Raw genomic sequence first — 20,000 nt, 5'->3', positions numbered from 1 at the left:
CCTCCCACCTACTAACTGGGAGGGGTTCATTCATATCAAATGTCTGATAAATGCATGTTTATATGAATCCTAGAGAATATAAGTGTTTGTGTGCGTGTGTGTGTGTATGTTCCGCAATTTATCCCTTTGGTTACCATACCAAGACTTCCTCTGAATCTGTAATTACAATCATGCCAAACGGGGCCAGTGTCTGGATTCTGAATTGTAAACAGGCTTAAAACGCACGCACACGCATGCCCACACACACGCATGCCCACACACACACACACACACACACACACACACACACACACACACACACACACACACACACACACACACACACACACACACACACACACACACACATTACAATGGTGCCTTTATCTATTGCCTCTCTCCTTGCACCAAGAGACTTTGGTCTGAGAACAGACAATGCTGCTATGAATCTTGATCAACCAATGAGACACAGTGATAATCTTCCTTGAGAATTTTGCATAAATAAATAATAAAAAAAAAAAGATTAAAAAAATGGTAAATATATCGTCTTATGACTTGGTCTGCGCTGTGCGGTAACAGGAGGACAAAATGTGTACAATGAAATGTTATATCACAACTGTAATCATAGTCTAAAATCAGCCACCTATTCCATATTATTCCTATCCCCACTCTTCAGCAAAAAAAAGAAAGAATAAAACAGTTCCCAGAATGCACCTCTGTTTCCCACTGGCATCTATCAATGGGAAATGAAGAACCAACTTTATCTATTTTCAAAACTCAATACCCCCTGTTGTACCTAACAGATGCGACAAAAGCCTGTTTCCTTAACCATTCACAGGATGAGATGGAGATGACAAACCTTGTTTGGTAACGACAATCAACGACAGAGTGCAAAAACAAACAGCAAACAACAACGTCAAGTCAAAGAGCCCAAGCACCTGCCTTTCGCGGTGTGTGTCTGTGTCTGTGTTTGTGTTACATGGAGAATACAAACGCCAAGGGCAAAACAGGAGACAGTTGAAGATGCGGTGCGTTTAATCAATCCGCATATCTACCGTCTGGGCAGCGGGCATTAGCAATGCATCTGAAGCATTTTAAGAGGCTGCTACCCATCGCCCCTCCCTCTGCCCATCAGGCTCACTATTTAGCATGGCTGGCATCCCCCCCAAGCCCAAAAAACACACACACACACACACACACACACACACACACACACACACACACACACACACACACACACACACACACGCACACACGCACAGTCACGTAACCACCCACACACACAGACACATGTCCACAGACACACACACACACACACACACACACACACACACACACACACACACACACACACACACACACACACACACACACACACACACACACACACACACACACACACACACACACACGCACAGTCACGTAACCACCCACACACACAGACACATGTCCACACACACACACACACACACACACACACACACACACACACACACACACACACACACACACACACACACACACACACACACACACACACACACACGCGCACACACCCTCCATTACTAATGCAGTTCCTTTGTCTTGCTGCTTCCTCCGTTGCCTGTCAAGCCCATCTGCTTCAGTAGCTCCTACGTGCCGAACTACAAAATGAGCTCTCCGTGTGCTCCGTGTGCTCAAAGCACAGACCTGCCGGCTGGAATTTACTTTTGGAACACTTTTAAATCGTTTGCCTCCTCTGGGATGGATTGATCTGGCCTGACATGAAAGGGAAGCCATTTTGGGAGGGTCCCCCAAATGGGGAACAAACATGGAGTCGTTGGAAAGGTTGAAAAGGAAAAAAAGGTCTTGGCTGTAATGTTCAACTTTTGATGTGTTTTTTTGTATTTAGTTGGGAAGCTACAATGTAAGTTTTAGATCTCTCAATGGACAATCAACTCATCTGAGTTCTAGTGGTTCACAGGACATGAGATGGCTAGCAGTGTCGGCTGTCTTCCCTTCATCTCGCATCATTAGCCCTAGTCATTAAGTAAATCAATCAGTGAGTAAGTAAGAAACCAAGAATGAGGCAGACAAGTAAATGAGAAAGTAGGTAAGTAGGTAAGTAAGTAACTAAGTGAGTAGACAAGAAAGTAAGCAATCAAGCAAGAAGCTAAGTAAGTTAGTAAGATGCATGTAGGCAAGTAAGTAAGTTAATAAGTAAGGAACTAATTCAGCAAGAAACTTCAAAGGTAAAAGGAAACCAAGCAAGCAAAGTAAGTAATTAGGCAGTACATTATATTATCTTTACACACACACACACATACAAAGATCCACACACAGACACAAATTCCTCAAATACATAATAAAAAATGAACTACATATGGACGATGAAGGCTAATTGTTTCTCACTCTGCATAAAAAAAGAAGAGTTTGAGTAACTTTTTCCAAATAAATGCACGCATAAATTAAAGCTATAAAAGCAGGTGGCCTGTTCTCCATGCACAGATAAGTCACATATGTGTGTGTACCTGTGTGCGTGTGTGTGTGTGTGTGTGTGTGTGTGTGTGTGTGTGTGTGTGTGTGTGTGTGTGTGTGTGTGTGTGTGTGTGTGTGTGTGAGAGTGTGTGTGGTTGTGTGTGTGTCTGTGTGTGTGTGGTGTGTGTCTGTGTGCGTTGACTTGTGTGAACAGTGCATTTCTGCTTGTTTGACTGAATTAAAAGCCATAATGCCAACCACAACAACAGCAACGCGGGGTGCTAACAGCGTTGTACAGCTGTCAGCTACCATTAGCTCGCAGTAACGCCGCGGTGGCGGGGGTTAGCGTGCGAGACGGAGACCGAGGCAGTGATGCAGCGAACGGCAGTACAATTTGGGACAAAAAAATATAGAGCATTAAAACCAACAGAGAGTGAGAGAGAGAGAGAGAGAGAGAGAGAGAGAGAGAGAGAGAGAGAGATAGAGAGAGAGAAAGAGGGAGAGAGAGAGAGAGAGAGGCATACTGTGTCGCTCTTGATTAAAACTCCTGTAAGGTGGAGCCCTACCGGCGATTGAATGAATGAATGAGTGAGTGAGTCAGTGAATGAGTAGGTGCATGCGTGCGTGAGTGCCAGCGTGAATGAATGAGTGAGTCAGTGAATGAGTGAGTGAGTGAGGGTGAGTCTAACCAGGGAAGGGAGGGTGAGGGGGCTGGCGGGGGTTCGGGTTGGGGGGGCGGGGGGGGGACTCACCATGGCCACCGCGGATGGAGGCGGGGGAGCGGTAAATGGAGACGAGGGGCCGGTGCTGCGTGGCCGAGCCCAGCGTGCGCGGCTGGTGGTCTGGCCGGGGGAGGGCGGGGGCCGGGAGAGGGGCACCGGAGGTGGGGGACAGGAGGTGGAGGTCCGAGGACGACCAGCCCCAGGACGATCCCAGGACCACCCAGCCCACCACCAGGGAGCAGATCCACGCCGGCGTGCCCCCACGGGGCTTTCCTTGACCAGGGAGCATAGCTGAGTTCCCCCCCCCCTCCTTCTTCACCCACGAGACCCGCCAAGCACCGAAACCCCTGTACACACGCAAGAGCGCCGAGCAAAATCAAAAAAAAAACGACGATCTCAGAAGCAGTGACCCTTGGGTGGCAGAGACGCGGCGGCTGCGGCCAAATCCATAGCGAGAGACGCACACGAAATCAACGCAACGCAAGCTTTTCCGTTGTTTTGGCACTTCTTCTCCAAAGTACGGGGAGAGCCTCTCTGGTCCTCGTTTGTTTTCGGGCCACCGATCCAGCACGTCCTCCCTGAACGCCACCGTGCGGCCGGGCTCCTTTGATGCCTCGCTTCACGCCGGAGGAGTTGTTTTTTCTTTCCCGTGCCAAGACTCGTGCCTGCGAGAGTGCGGGACGCCTTGAGGGTCGTCTCTCGTTTCTCGTCTCTCCCCTCCCGTGTGATCCCCTTCACCTGCGGCAGGGCGGGTTGGGGGGTCGGGAGACTGGGCGGGCTGGGGGTGGGCGACTGGGCGGGGGGCAAGGATGGAAGCGCGAGTGACACGAGCGAGTCCAAAAAGCAGAACGAGCGGCGTTTTCCGGCGTGCGCTCTGATCCCAGGCGTGCTCCCGCCGATGCCGCTGACTTGGCTTTGCCTCCGCGCAGCTCAGCTCAGCTCAGCGGCGTCAAGACACGGATTGGAGAAAAAGAAACACAGAACACACGCAGCCGCGGCGATGAGACCGCGCAGGAGAGATGGAGAGAGAGAGACAGAGAGGGAGAACAGAGAGGAAACGGGGCTCAACGCGTGACAGACGCACACAAAACAGATTTCCCGTCCCTCTCTTGACTGTGTCTCGTCAGTTTCACGTTGTGTCTTTTTCTTCTCTTAACCGCTCTTAAACCTCGCAGAATCACTGAATCGGATTCCCCCGCTGCGCAGCGATCACTGCCTTCCCTGCCTACGTCCTTTTAAGTTTAGATCCATTTCTTTTTTTAACGATATATCTTCTATCTTTAGTTTTTTTTTCTGCTCCGGAAAGTGCGGCTTGTCAAGGCTTGTTAGCGCTCCCCTGGTCTTCCACGCATTACTCCACAGATAGAGGACCGACAACGAGAGCACAGAGTGAGAGGAGAGCAAGAGAGAGAGAGCCTGAGAGAGAGGAGAGCAAGAGAGAGAGAGCTTGAGAGAGAGGAGAGCAAGAGAGGGAGAGCTTGAGAGAGAGGAGAGCAAGAGAGAGAGAGCCTGAAAGAGAGGAGAGCAAGAGAGAGAGAGGATGAGAGCGAGAGAGGAGGGCAAGAGAGAGCGTGAGAGAGTGCGAGAGGATGAGAGAGTGCGAGAGGATGAGAGAAGGAAAGAAAAAGGGGGAAAACAGCAAAGAAGCAACTGGAGAGAGAGAGAGAGAGAGAGAGAGAGAGAGAGAGAGAGAGAGAGAGAGAGAGAGAGAGAGACAGAGAGAGAGAACAGAACAAGATGATGAGAAAACGAGAAAGTGCAAGGAAGTGAGTGGGAGAAAGAGAGCGAGAGAGAGCGCGAGAGAGAGCGTCACAGAGCGCGGAGGGATAGAGCACGCGCGAGAGAGGGTGAGGGAACCAGAGAAAACGAAGACGAGATGAGACCGGACCCAGGTGAATCTAAGCAGAGCTGATGGGATGGAGGGAAGAGGTGGGGGGGGGGGGGCGGGGGGGGCGGAGGAGAAGGAGGGTAAGTGGGAGGGGAGAACCCTGCAAGTGGGCCAGCCTATGCAAATCCTCCCCGAGCAGCGGGCAAATCAGTGAGGCGGGAGACCACTGCAGAGGAGGGGGCTCCCTCACAGAGAGAGGAGATCAGGAGGGTGGGGGTGTGGGGGTGAGGGGGAGAGGAGAGGAGGAGGAGGGGAGGAGGAGATGGGGAGGAGATAGGAGAGGAGGAGGAGGAGGAGATGGGGAGGTGATAGGAGAGGAGGAGGAGGAGGAGGGGAGGAGGAGATGGGGAGGTGATAGGAGAGGAGGAGGAGGAGGAGGAGGGGAGGAGGAGATGGGGAGGTGATAGGAGAGGAGGAGGAGGAGGAGGAGTCGAGGAGGAGATGGGGAGGTGATAGGAGAGGAGGAGGAGGAGGAGGAGGGGAGGAGGAGATGGGGAGGAGATAGGAGAGGAGGAGGAGGAGGAGGAGGGGAGGAGGAGATGGGGAGGTGATAGGAGAGGAGGAGGAGGGTTGAGAGAGGGATGGAGAGGAGAGAAAGAAAGGGTGAGGGGGAGGTTGGAGAGAGGGAGATAGAGAGAGCAGAGGGGGAGAGGAGAGGAGAGGAGGAGGAAAAGAGCAGAGGAGGAGCAGAGAAGAGGAGAGGAGAGATGGGGAGAAAGAGGAGAGGAGGAGCAGAGAACAGGAGAGGAGAGAAGGGGAGAAAGAGGAGAGGAGGAGCAGAGAAGAGGAGAGGAGAGGAGGGGAGAAAGAGGAGAGGAGGAGCAGAGAAGCGGAGAGGAGAGAAGGGGAGAAAGAGGAGAGGAGGAGCAGAGAAGAGGAGAGGAGAGGAGAGATGGGGAAAAAGAGGAGAGGGTATAGCGAGAGGAGCATGAGAGGCGGAGGCATGGAGCAGGAGGTGGTTAGAAAAACGAAAACGAGGCAGGGAAAGTGGGAGAGAGAAAGTGTGGAAAAAAGGATATAAACGGGGCGATGGCGGGAGAGTAGCATGGTGGAAGGGAGAGAGGGTGAGTGTGGGAGAGAAAATTGAGGGTGAATGAGAGGAAGGTGAAATTGAAAGGGAAACATTACCGCCGCTGTGTTTTCTGCTCTCACATTCTGTAACCCAGCGCGGGGCAACCTGTCACGTTACCCTGCAGCATCATGTGAGCCTCCCTCTCTCTCCCTCAGACCACTGACTGCACTCTCGCCCTCAAATCACTCTCACTCCTTTCTCTCTCCTCTCTCTCACCCTCTCTCTCACCCTCTCTCTCTTCCCTCCCTCTCTCTCCATCATATCACTGACTGCGCTCTCTCTCCCTAATATCACTCTCACTCCTCTCCCTCTCCTCTCACTTCCCTCCCTCTCTCTCCCTCATATTACTCTCACTTATTCCTCTCTTCCCTCACCCTCTCTCCCTCATAACACTCTCATTCATCTCTCTCTTCCCCCCTCCCCCTCCCTCATGTCACTCTCAATCATCACATTTCTTCCCTCTCTCTTCTCATTCATCTATTTCCCCTCGCTCCCTCTGACTCATATATCATATCGTCATTATCATGATCAATCATCTTTCTTCCCTAACATCTCTCTCTGTCATATCTCACTCAAGCTCACTCTCCCCCCTCTCTCTCTCCCTCACTCTCTCATATCACACTCACTCTCCCTCTCACTCTCTAACAAGCTATCTCTCCCCCCCTCTTCAATCACTGTCTCAAGCAGCGTCCCTCCCCCCCGCTCTCTCTTTCTCACTCCCACTCTCATATCACCCTCTCTGTGTTGACGCTTCTGAAAGCCTATTGAAGCCTAAACATTAAGCTTGAGAAACAGAGAGAGGCAGAGAGGGGGAGAGTAAAAGAGAGAGGCAGAGAAATCCATGCATTATGCACACTGCAAGAGATTTGATGAATTTCAAAAGGACAAAATCTCTTCGCTGTTACAATGAGAAATGGCAGAGTATGAAAGCGACCCCAGCCCCTGTTCTGTCAATCTCAAAGAGCTTTTTTCTTTTTCTCTGCGGGACAAAACTTATAGCGGTGCCTTAGATGCACTGACACACAGAAAGGCCCAGCCCCTTTCCCCAAACCAATCATGTGACCGAGCCGAATGTCAAATGAATTAGTAAACGGCTGTCATATTTCAGTTTTCAGCATCAACCTCACACTCAAACTCACACAGTAATCACGACCAATAACTTTCAAAAACTACAAACAAAGCAAAACTGAACAGTAAAGAAACACCACATTAATGGCAATACAATTATGTTAGGAGTCGCGCCTCATATTTTTGATTGTGGTTTGTTACTGTCTCTGAGTGTGCAAATACAACATATTATTAAATTATTATTTTGCCTCCGGCACCGAATGACATCAATCTATTACTGTCGGAAGAAATAATATTATCAGAATGTTTCCAGTGCATTTGAGGCCCTGAGAACATTCCGATTACGACTCAAAACATTCTCACACGGGCCCAGGGTCGTTTGGTTCAGACGAGGGTTTATCAGAGATACCGCAGGCTGCAATTATTATGACACGGCTTTGCCTTAGAAGCAGCAAGCAGCAGTGCTCATAAGAACAATGAAGACACACAGTGGACTGGTCTGGGTCTGAGCTCAGCCAGAACCTACTGACCTATTTGTCTGGTTTGTTTTTTCCATGAGGCCTTCCTAAACCAATAGAGTCTCGCAACCGAACCCCATCTACACACACAACCACCGAAGTCCAAATGACAGACAAGCGGTAGCATGGTGTTGATCTTATTAAACCTTTTAGACATTTAATTATGCATTGTGAATTTTTAATTATCCAGACACTCACAGGCAAAGTTATAGCCAAAGACAAGATGGTTAAGATAACAGATGAAACAATGTCACTTAAGAAGGAACATGGAGAAATGTACTTGAATGTACTATACACAATAATGCATGCATTATTCAGTTCCCGGTTCAGTAAAAGCATTTCCTCCTTCCCTCTTTTCAGACTTGTAGAGGATGCTGATCAAAAAAAAAAAAAAAAAGACAGTGACTGTTTAAGTATCACATTTTGTAAAGCTAGTGTGTGAGCCATTGTATTTTCTTTCTTATGATAATTGCGAGTGCACTGTCAGACGCCTACTCCTCAACTTTTACAGTGATGTCTTCTTACAAATACTCTAGTCGGCACAATGGGCAAAAACGCTGCCTTACACTAAATCCCCCCAATTTGAGACGCCATATTTTAATGAAGCCGAATAAACTGCAGTTGGTTGGCCAGATAAATCGTTTTTTGTTATTTTCTACTATTAAACATGTCACTTTCAATTAATTCACCTTTTACAGAAGCCTCTTAGCGATTCAACTGAGGCGGCGCTGCCCAGGCCCCTAGTGGAATATCTGCCTGCTCTCCCAATTACGATGCTAAGGGAAAACACAGGGCTCATTCTACCATGCTAGCGGTACAGAGACGTAGCTAGAGATAATGAGCGCTATCGCACATCGCTACGGGGTCATCGTCAATCATTCCAGTCTGTTCTCGTAGGATTGGTCACAATATTTCTTCCATCGTTCCATGGTTTTAATTGAAGAAAAAACCCACTATTATCTCGTCTTAGATAGGCTTTGTGTTATGCGTGTGTTTTGTTTTCTGCTGGGTAAAATGGCGTCTTGTGCTACAAGTTATTCGGCATGTCGGATTCCAACTGTTAACGGTTTGTCGAGTCACATGAAACAAAGAAAAACTAAATATAGAGAATGCTCTAGATGAGGTCAAACTAAGAACAATTTGCTCCTACATCAGGTGCCCCTGTCACTCCCCAGATTCCATTACACGAGGAAAACTCCTCTTCTCATGCTTAGAGATACAGCTGGTGTTATGATGCTGAGCGGAATGTGATTGGCTCGTGATGACCCGCACTATATTTCCCTAACCTTGATATATAGGCTCTCTGAGTTCAGTCCATTTATTTCTCTCTATCTCTCTCCCTCTCCCTTTATCATACACATAGATAGCCATGCACACACACACACACGTATTGACAACCATTCAAACACACACACAGACAGACACAAACACAACACACAAACATTCCCTCAATGGATAAAGCTTTAAGTGGACCATACAGAAATAAATTATCTTTTTATGGCTGTGGGCAGGGTCCAAAAGAGAGGGAAGAGAGAGTAGCGCAATAGAGGGAGAGAGAGAGGGAGAGAGAGAGAGAGAGAGAGAGAGAGAGAGAGAGAGAGAGAGAGAGAGAGAGAGAGAGAGAGAGAGAGAGAGAGAGAGAGAGAGAGAGAGAGAGAGGGAGAGAGAGAGAGACAGAGACAGAGACAGAGAGAGAGAGACAGAGAGAGAGAGAGAGGGAGAGAGAGAGAGAGAGAGAGAGAGAAGAGCTGGGTGGAGTGAAGGAATGGTTGATCAGCAATCAAGCTCCAACGACCCATCGGGGTTCAAGGCCTCTCTGTCAGCCAATCAGAGTCCTCCGTGTCACAGATGAATACGCATGCTGGTCTGCATGCCAGTCACGACAGCCACACAACAAACAGACTTCTTGTGTTGTGTGGTGTTGTTGGTCATCCCGGAATACACACACACATACACACAAACACACACACACGCCCATAGGCACACATGCGCCCACACAAAAACAAATTAGCAAGCACAGACACTAACTAACAGCCAACCTGTACCCACTTACAAACAAACTGATCGCAATACAAGAGACAAACAACGATAACCGGAGAAAATAATGATGCACTATCATAACAAAACCTTGAATGAAGAGTGACTTTCTTTGGTCATTTAGCAGACGCTTTTATCCAAAGCCACTTAAAGGGGCTTTTTGGATTGGACTTTTTGGCAGGTCGTGGACATGGCTTGGGCAACTAGGACGCCTCCAGGTAGACATCGGGCCTCGAACCCAGTACCTTTCTCCGCCCTATAGCCGCTAGCCTGTCCTGCCCACTAACAAACAGATGAGCACACACACATACAGACACACCGACACATAAACATGTGTTACCCCGGGGAGACCCACATGCTTGTGTGTTTGAGCTCAACCTCACTACTCCTCTCCCGCCCCCCTCCCCAACCATGAACCAATGAGAATCCTGGGAAGTGTGTACACAAATGCACTTCAGGATCAGGGCTAATTAGTGTTTTACATTTCCCTGAGGTGACTCGGTACAGTAGATGAGGTATAGACCGTGCACACACAGGCACAGGCAAATAGAGTGTGTACAAAATAACTCTAGTGAGTGTTAGGGGAGTGATATTAATTATATGGCGCCCTCCAAAGTTTTTCCAAAAGTCTTAAAAAGTCATGTGTCTCTCTGTTAAGGTCAGGCATTGTAGAATTGATGTTCTAAAAATATCCAAGGAACAAAAGAGTTTGAAAAGGATACTATTCCTTATTTGCGCATTGAAATAATGTTTTTGAGAAATAAGGAAATGTTTTAATGCTGTTAAACAATAATAATCCCAATCGCTCAGGCTTTGTTTTGATCGCCTATTCGTGGGGAAATAACGAGGCGTTTCCGTGATGAAAACAGCAAGCCTTCATAGTTGCGTTTTATTCCACTGTGATAAACCTTTGGGTCCTTTGTTTATAAAACATTTTTGCTGCGTCATTAAAATAGTAGCTTAGCTAAACCAATATGCCTGCTTACATCTATTTTTTGTTGTACCCGAGCAACCACTGAGGAATACTCATTAGAAATCCTGCCAATTTCAGCCCTGGTGATCTGCTTCCTGCTCTGACCTTCACCACTTCACTGGCTTCATCTCATCCTGTTTTGGTTTCATTGTGGTGGCCGACACCTCATCTGTAGTTGGAGACGTGCTGTTTTTGTCGACTCGTCATGTCATGTTAATTGTTCCTGACCCGGTGTTCAATAGCTGCACCCGAACCAATCAAATTCATGTATGCGTGAATCTAATTTCGCTTGTAAGGTTTTCCACCAATTAGATGAAAGAAAAAAAAATACCTGGTGGAACTCGTGAGGTCCTGTCTACCCCCCCCCCCCAACCCTACCGTCTTCAGAGGCGGTGGTGTATGGAGGTGGTGGTGGTTGTGGTGGGTGGAGGTAGTGGTGGGGGAGGATGGTGGTGGGGGGTACAGGGGGACGGTGGGGTTGTCAGTCACAAGCTGAAACAGAGGGGTTTCTGGGGGGGGGGCTGGGTCGTCAGAGGTTGCTGAAGGAGCGATCGGGGAGTGACACCCTCCCCGGTGAGAAGGCGTCAGTCACCTTGGCGGCAGCCATACAGTAAACAGCGACTGAAGGCTCCCTTTTGAAGCCATGTTTAATGTCTCTTACGCATGTTCTGCACTGTGTCTGTGTGTGTGTGTGTGTGTGTGTGTGTGTGTGTGTGTGTGTGTGTGTGTGTGTGTGCGCGTGTGTGTGTGCGTGTGTGTTTGTGGCATGTGAGTGGGTGCTTCACACACACTTCACATATGCTGGGGCGCTTTATCCTTTGTTCATCCAACTGGGAGGCATGGAAGCAGTGCGTTTATAACGCAGGACTCAGCCATTTTCTTTTACACCCCCTCCCTCCTCCACCTCACTCCTTCAAATATGACAATCTTACATAAAAACACACTCTGTGCATGGAACTACACGGGACAGGGAGAAGGGCTGAGGAGGAGAAGAAGAAAAATAGGAATCAAATATGCATGAATAAGGGTGGGTTCATAAATAAATGACTGAACAAATGAATAAATAAATAAAGGTAAAAAGACAAACACGTTTCGATACAAACCAGACAAGGTACGATGTCGTTGTGACAGCGGAACAGCTGTGTTTGGATGGCTGTTTATACACGCCCAGTCCCAAGAGCCCGCTATGTCTCTGACTTAACTGGCTAGTTTCACACACACACACACACACACACACACACACACACACACACACACACACACACACACACACACACACACACACACACACACACACACACACACACACACACACACACACACACACACACACAGACCCCTCACGGTGGTACACAGTGTCAATCCACCCCTCATGCACCCCGGCCTAACTAATGCACTTAGTAATGAATAAAATCCTAAATAAAAACTGACAAGCTGCGATTGAAGCGCGTCGTCGTGTTTGAAGATTAGGAACATGGTGAAAGGGCCGTGTGGCTCGCTAACGACCCTCCAATCACTGACGAAACAGCCCTTGGGTTGGGACGGGGGCCTGAAATAAGAGCTTAAGAAACCATACACACGCCTGAATTGAGGTAACCCGGGTCCAGTGTTAGTTAATAAAATGAGGCAGGAGAGTCGAGTCGAGGTGTCCCCCAGCAAAAAGATGTCTGACTCCTGGTAGAAAATACATGAGCAATATTGAAGATGGACACTGATGCCCGAGATGCCCTAACCACCTACGGTCTCATTAATGACACAAGTTTGGATTCACTGTAAATCTCTTTAGGTAAAAGTGCTTCCTGATAGTTGTAAGTCATGAAGCAGACGCTTTTATCCAAAGCAACTACTGAGAATAAATCAACGCTATGCAATCAAAATTGGAGAAGCACAACAAATATAATAAGTGGTGCATGACCTACTATTTATAGTCTAATGTTTGATAATGATTAGCCACACATGGCTGGTATAATTGGTGGGGAAAGTGCACAGGAAACAAAATACCAAGATAAATATAGTTGTTAATAATACAGTAAATATGTTTGCAGGTCCAATCTTAACACATTGCTGGTGTGGTGGGAGGGTGTGTGTGTGTGTGTGTGTGTGTGTGTGTGTGTGTGTGTGTGTGTGTGTGTGTGTGTGTGTGTGTGTGTAGGTGAAAGAATCCTCGTAGAAGTGTGCGATGATCAGACATTTGTTCCCCAACAAGTTGACAGAAGGGGAGCCAAACGGCTCCAAGTGTCAGGAACACCCACACACAGACACACCATTCTGTGAATCATTGTTTTCACATTTGTACCCTAACCAGTTGGGGCACGCCGACGTCCCTTGTCACACACACACACACACAGACAAACATACACCACAACGTGAGAAGACATAACACAATACACATCACACCGAACACAAAGCACTTCGGACATAACTGATCTCTCCTCCCCCTCCACATCAACGTCCGTCAAACCTCGCCGGATGGAGTTTGTGTTTATTCTGACTTTCTCCCTCTCCCTCCCTTACTCTCTCTAAAACACACACAACTACACACACACACAAACACACACACACAGATACAGACACACATGGATAAGTAAAAGGCACGGAATGAAACCAGACTCGGCGTCAGTGCTGTTAAGGGGCTGTTCCTTGTTATTGTCGTCCCTGATATCTTAGCAAAAGTGCCCATGCTAAACGAGAAGTGTCTGGCAACATCGCATTGTGAACATCTTGGGTTTGGTCGCCAGAGCGACCCTTAATTGCGGCATAATGTGTGTGTGTATGGCGAGGCTGAACTCCCTTTATATTCAGGATGTCAACATTCCTACGATCCAGCAACGATAGACCTAACTGCTTTGCCCCAAAAAAACACTAAAGCGATGCCATCAAGAGATTGGAATCGTGTTCGCTTTAGATGGAAATCATTTAACGGTGTTGTTGCTCAAAGTGTGCAGAATGCTGCCTTTCTCTCTCTAGGTTTTAGGTGTTAGACTTGTACAAGCGTATAATTACAGGTAACATCAGGACTCCAATGAATACCCACTAGGTCGCTGATCATCGGTTCCACCTAGTAGCCAATGAGAACACTGCAATTAAGAAGCCCTCGAGCATGACAAAGGAAAACCTGAAATGCACAAGCTCGGATCTGACTTTTATCTGCATCGGTTTGTTGTCGGGGGTTGTTTGTATTCAAGGTAGGAATCAGGTACAAAAGAGAGAGAGAGAGAGACAGAAAGAGAGAGTGGAAATACGTTGAGAGAGAGCGAGCCAGAGAGGGAGCCCGAGAGGTAGAGAGAGAGGCAATCTCCTTTCGCACAGGCTCTGTGTGTCAAAACGGTTCTGGCCGACCAATTTACAGGCAGTATGTGAAATATGGATCATGGCATACTTATTGGGCGGGGGGGGGGGGCGCCTGGGGAGTGTGTGTGTGTGTGTGTGTGTGTGTGTGTGTGTGTGTGTGTGTGTGTGTGTGTGTGTGTGTGTGTGTGTGTGTGTGTGTGTGCGTGTGAGCAGTTAAGATCAAAACCTAATTTTTTAGACATGATTGCATATGGAATCATGATGTGAGGAGATTGAGTGTTTGGGAGGTAAAGCACCAAACATCCATAGCTGCTGGGTTGTCATCGGCCAACCTGGGTACACTATCACACACTCTTGCACACCGGTGAATCCCTTCTTCAATAAACACACATGTGTTTTTATTTGCCTATTAGACAATGAGGCTTTTGCTGTCGTGGAAAACAAGCCCAAGGTGTTGTCTTCTGTCGCCCAATTCCAGCTGCTACACATGTGACACAGGTGACCGATGGTACAATTATTTCCCCCCCTTTCCGTCGCGCCATTAGGGTGTCACCCACTGTCGAGGGCGCCGGGCTCAGTACGATGAGAGAGGCCGAGCGGGCAGACACGTGCCAGGGCTAGCGTCGTTTTGGAAGCGGGCGCTATTGTCCGTGCTCAAGTGTGCACGGCCATCAAGTGCCCATTCAAGCACACCTGTGGGCTCCCACCTCCTCCTTCCCGACGATTGAGGAAAACAATTGTTGTGGGGGACAGCGTCATGCTAGCACCGCGGCGGCGCAGCGGCCGCTAACAGCTGTCACTCTGCGGCCCAGCAGCCCGGCTTCGGGTGACTGACAGCTAATTTGGCGGGAACAATACACAGGCGCTGCGCTTTGAGGACGGAGCGCTAAATAAACATCAAACGCACACACATGCACACACACACACACACAACTCCTCTTCCATTCAGTCGCTTCTCGTTTTCTTCTGGCTAGGGAGATAGGTGACATGTGTTTGCAACTATCTGTGGAAGTGTGTGTGTGCGCATGTGTGTGTGTGTATGTGTTTGTGTGCACACGTGTGTGAGCACATGTGTTTGCAACTATGTCTGTGTGTGTGTGTGTGTGTGTGTGTGTGTGTGTGTGTGTGTGTGTGTGTGTGTGTGTGTGTGTGTGTGTGTGTGTGTGTGTGTGTGTGTGTGTGTGTGTGTGTGTCTCTGGTTCTGTGTGTGTGTTTGAGCAAACGTGTGTGCAACCGTGTGTGTGTGTGTGTATGCGGTGCACTGCATTTGCATCACAGGGCACCTAATTGTGCTTACATAAGAGCCGGTGCTGGTGCTTTAGGAAGCCCTCACACCAGGTGCGACCGCTCTCTCTGCTGTCACTGCACAAAAAAAAAGGCAAAAAAAAAAAAAGGAAAGCTTGACGGCTGCAGCAGATGTTGTGGGTTCACAGCTCCCCCCCCCCGGGGCGACAGCGACATCATGAACTCTGCGGGCATCTGCTTGTTTCTTTCTGCCTCACCGGCACTGGACTGTCACCGGAACATTACAAATTTAATATATATATACGTGTATAGATATATATATATATATATATATACACGTATATATATATTATGGGTAATAATAGCACAGTACGACTGTGGAATTGGTGTCCCAGCGCAGAAGAGCTTACTGCTATACTTGAACGTATATTCTGTTTTACGGAGAGATGCAGTTTTATTTCCATGTCATCAGCTCGCGATTAAAACACAACGAGGGCACTTTTGAGGGTAGCTCCGGAGTTTGGGTGAATTGTAGGCAAAGGCAGATGCAGGTGAGACCCAGTCCCCCACCGCACCCACCACTACTGCAGCCTCATGGAACCCTACACGGCACCTCTCTCTCTCCCTCTCTCCAATTAGGTCTAGCTCGGAGGGCTGGACGGCTAACTGACAGTTGGAGAAACTGGCAGTTTTCGATCTGTTTTTTTTCCCCTCAATATGAATATGAAGCAGGGTGATTATGGCTGCTACGGGTTCGCTCTGCACGTTTTCTTCAACATATGGACGCCCTGGTTTTAGGCAGCCATCATGGCGCGGGAAGGAAGAGCGAAGGTGATATGCAAATGCGTCGCATGGAGACGGAGGTCAGCACTAATGGCGCATTAGCTCTGAGATGTTTGTTTACTTCGTCCGGGTGTGCGACGCAAAGGTGGTGAATCAATGCTGAGAGGTAGTTAACACCTTTAGCTCTTGCCTTGCATTACAGCCAGTGATTTGGCAGCGCTCGGGTCTAAAGTGATTTACAATAAGCACACACTTGTGTGTGATTATTGTGTGTGTGTTGAGGTCAATGTCACTTTTCATGGCGGAGTTCATCAATGTTCGTGATTAAATGAATCACGAAATCACTTAGCTTTCAGAGCTAATCATGTGTATCTTATCAGTGTGAGTGAGTATTGAAACAAAAAAGATTGTCCAAACATGTGAATAAGCTAATCCATTATATAATAGATTCACATTTGTTTATGGAAATAATCAGCAGCTGCAGTCAAACAGCTCATGGGAGAAAATGGAAAGCTCAATTGAAAATAGCATTTTACAAAAAAATGCTATTAAAAATGCTATAAATGTCTGTCTGTCTGTCTGTCTGTCTATCTAGCTATCTATCCATCCACCGTAAGGGGCTCCTTGGGTTGGACACACAACAGTCAAAGAACAAAGCCCCCATCTTCCAGGGTGCGGGTAATTTCCCTCCATCTGCACTTCACAGCAGCCACAACAACCCAGCAACCCACCAACAACAGCAACAACAACAACAAGACAAAACAACGTATCTCGCGGCCCAAACAGCGCTATCTAGCCCATCTCATCCTTGACCTAACCCCATCTATGATGTATAGAAGAAGAGAAAGCAGTGTGGAAAGAAAAATAACAAGGGCTATCAATATTTAAACTGGTCTCTGTCAGTGTGTAGCAGCAGCAGGCAGAGCCTGGCGCAAAGCTAAAATAACCCAGGCGGCGCACCGCATTCTCGCTATCTCTTTAGCGCGCAGCTAAGTGCAATCCCTGATGGGACCTTTGCAAAGGCAATCAGGCCTGAGCAGCAACATCTGCCTTGGATGTCTCGCTGACGACAGCGTTAGGCTTTTAAACCAACAGAAATAAGAAGAGAACGGCTGTCTGTATATTCAGGTAAGCGTTGGCTTGTTTTGTCATAGCTCTTAATATTTTGCTTTGCTTTTGTCTTATTGCATATACTTTGTTGTTTATTTCACAGACGCTTGTCACTAATAGACAAAGTCAAAGTGAGAGTCATCAAGACCAAAATTTATTTTGACTCCTCCCGTCAAGATTCATGACAACCATACCTTGCCAACCTAGCACCGTTTTACCTAAAAAAAAGTTAGCCACACATGATAAGCAACGAAATAGCAGATTGGTAGTTTTCCAGTTGTTCCTGGAGAGGATATTTTTAATTGTTCAACAACGTTTTATCTTGTAAATCTGCACAGTGTTATCCTATCTCGTCATCATCATAGCCCTGATACCGTTCTTCAGATGGCTGAAAGGATTCTTCTGTGAGTGTTCTGGTGGCTATTTTTAGGGGGGCTCTCTTGCTCTAATCTGCGGTAATCCTAGATTGTGAATCAAGCCTAGCAGTAAAATCAGAGGAGGGTGTGGACGGGCGCTCACGGTGATTTCACACAGTGGGATTTCACACAGTGGGATTTCACAGGTTGTCTGGAGGCTTCATAGGGAAGTATCTAGACTTTAGACCGTTCAGCCTCAAATCTGAAACATCAGCAATGAAAACGACAACCTCCCAGAAAAAAAGTTAAAACAAAGCGAGAAACAGAGCCTTATAATCACTGTAGTGGTTGGCCATGCTTCAATTACCTCTTCCAAAAACCTGATGACACCAAAGCGATGGATGGAGGGAGGGAAGGGGTGTTGACAGAATCGCAGAGAGCTTGACAGAGACACATGCGGTCACACCAAATAGAAGCCCGAGACGACACTTTGCGAGGGGAGGGAGTGGCGGCCGTGTTAGTGCGATGGATGGAGCGAAGGTAAAGAATGATGGCTGTGAGAACGAGAGAGAGACAAAGACACACACACACACACACACATAAGCGTGCGGCCTCCCTTCCACCAGCTAATTACCGGTATCTCACTAATGGAGGAAGAGAATGACATTTAATTACTCGCCCCCCAGATTTAGACGGGTGCTGTGCGGAGCAGTAAATGGATTTAATGTTGCGAGGACGAATGAGGGGTTGTGGGGGGGGGTAAGGATGGCGGCGATGATATGCAGATGTTTGCGCACGTGCGAGCAAGCGGAACAAACGTTTGCCAGGGACCTCGATAGATACTGTATGTGTACGCGCCGCCGCGGCCTTGAATGTGTGGCCGCTCCCAAGGAGTAATCACAGTGCACGTAAATCGGCCCCATGGCAAGGCCGTTAATGCTGATGGCCGCTCGCGTTAACGAACGCAAGCGATAATCTATTATTTGAAACAACGTCATAAAAAAAGGCCAAAACAAACATGGCACGGGTCGAGCCATGCCAGATGACACCAGGGACAGTCTTATCTAATCTAGTGTCATCTAATTTAATCTAATGAGAGAGAGAGAGAGAGAGAGAGAGAGAGAGAGAGAGAGAGAGAGAGAGGAAGAGAGAGAGAGAGGGAGAGAGAGAGAGAGAGAGAGAGAGAGAGAGAGAGAGAGAGAGAGAGAGAGAGAGAGAGAGAGAGAGAGAATGCAGATATGGGATGGCGGTGTCTATTTCCCCTAACCTGACTCCTCTCTTTGGCTCTGTGTCAGCCAAAGGGCAGCGTTGTGAACTCTGAATAGTACCTGCCACGTTAATCCGGTGTTATCTTCAGAAGTGTTAAAAAAGGGAGAGCTTTCTGAACTACCAGGAATCCAACCATTCTTTATAACTGCACAGTTAACGTCCTTAGAAAGAAAATACTACAGGGAGATGTGTGCTGCTTGGGGAGTGTGGAAATCATATTTCCTATACTGACAAGGACACGAATGAAAGGGAATACAGAAGGAGGATATCAGCAGGCTCATCGCAACGACAATTTCCCGATCAATCGCATGCCGATAACCTGTCAGTATTTGTATTCTACATAGGCGACGCCGGGCATTGTATATAGTCGGCGGTAGGCTTAAAAAAGCGATAGAAAAATAGACCATAAATAAATAGACCGTACAGCTTTCATGCTTAAAGTGGCATCCGGTGTACTGAAGTGTAATCGGATGCCTCAAGGTCAATTCCTCAGAGTCCTTCTGAAGCCTGAATTATGTAGGACAGCTCCTGTAAAACATCAATGTTGAATATCACATTTGAACACCACAGGATGTAACAAATAAAGGGGGGAGAGGAGTGGGGGTGTTGGAACTACACAGGGTGATCCTGCAGAGAAACGTTTGGCTTTGAATAGCATGGGTCTTTTTCTTTTCCATACCGATGCCGAGAGAGATTTTAAACATTGATGAGTCAAATGTATGATTATACATTATGCACATTGCATATATATCCTCCCCCCCAAACACCTGACACAAAACAAATACTAAACCGAAACCAAAACCAAGCATGATTGTTTGCAGTGAGTGCAGGAGTAAATCTACAATGTTTTTCATGCAATGTCAATTCATCTCGTCAAATGTATGTGGTCGCATCTTGCTTACCTTTTCAGAATACAGAACACAGCTTATTGTATCATTACAACTAGAAAATCCTCAAAATAGACGTAAAAAAAAAGGGTAAGCCATGAAACTAGTTCGGTTTTCCACCAAATCAGTAATCTATCAGTAACTAACAATTTATTCTGTAAATATATAATTTTCATCTTACATTTTTACATTTGCTTCCCTTCCCTACAGCAGGAGCTGCTGAAATGTATGGACATGACAGCGAAAACGAGGTGATTGCAGCATATTTGATTCACCTCTGCTACTCAAGACGAGCGTTCAGCTGCCCAGTTCCAATGTCTCACTCCCGCAGTGAACCGAAACGAG

At 47.5% G+C, this 20,000-nt stretch overlaps 1 protein-coding gene across 1 annotated transcript in view; it reads right to left on the bottom strand.

The window, feature by feature from the left end:
* LOC130374943 (neurexin-3b-like) overlaps positions 1 to 20,000 on the bottom strand; it is a 221,925-nt gene that overhangs the window by 76,405 nt on the left and 125,520 nt on the right. The window contains exons 22-23 of the mRNA XM_056581924.1: positions 19,712 to 19,720; positions 15,737 to 15,761 (exon numbers count right to left, since the gene is read on the bottom strand). Of these exons, the coding sequence (XP_056437899.1) occupies positions 15,737 to 15,761; positions 19,712 to 19,720 (34 nt within the window). The remainder of the gene's footprint in view (positions 1 to 15,736; positions 15,762 to 19,711; positions 19,721 to 20,000) is intronic.

This window comes from Gadus chalcogrammus, chromosome 21, assembly GCF_026213295.1.
Source record: "Gadus chalcogrammus isolate NIFS_2021 chromosome 21, NIFS_Gcha_1.0, whole genome shotgun sequence".
Classification (NCBI taxonomy): domain Eukaryota; kingdom Metazoa; phylum Chordata; class Actinopteri; order Gadiformes; family Gadidae; genus Gadus; species Gadus chalcogrammus.
This window is presented reverse-complemented; position numbering and strand designations above follow the sequence as displayed.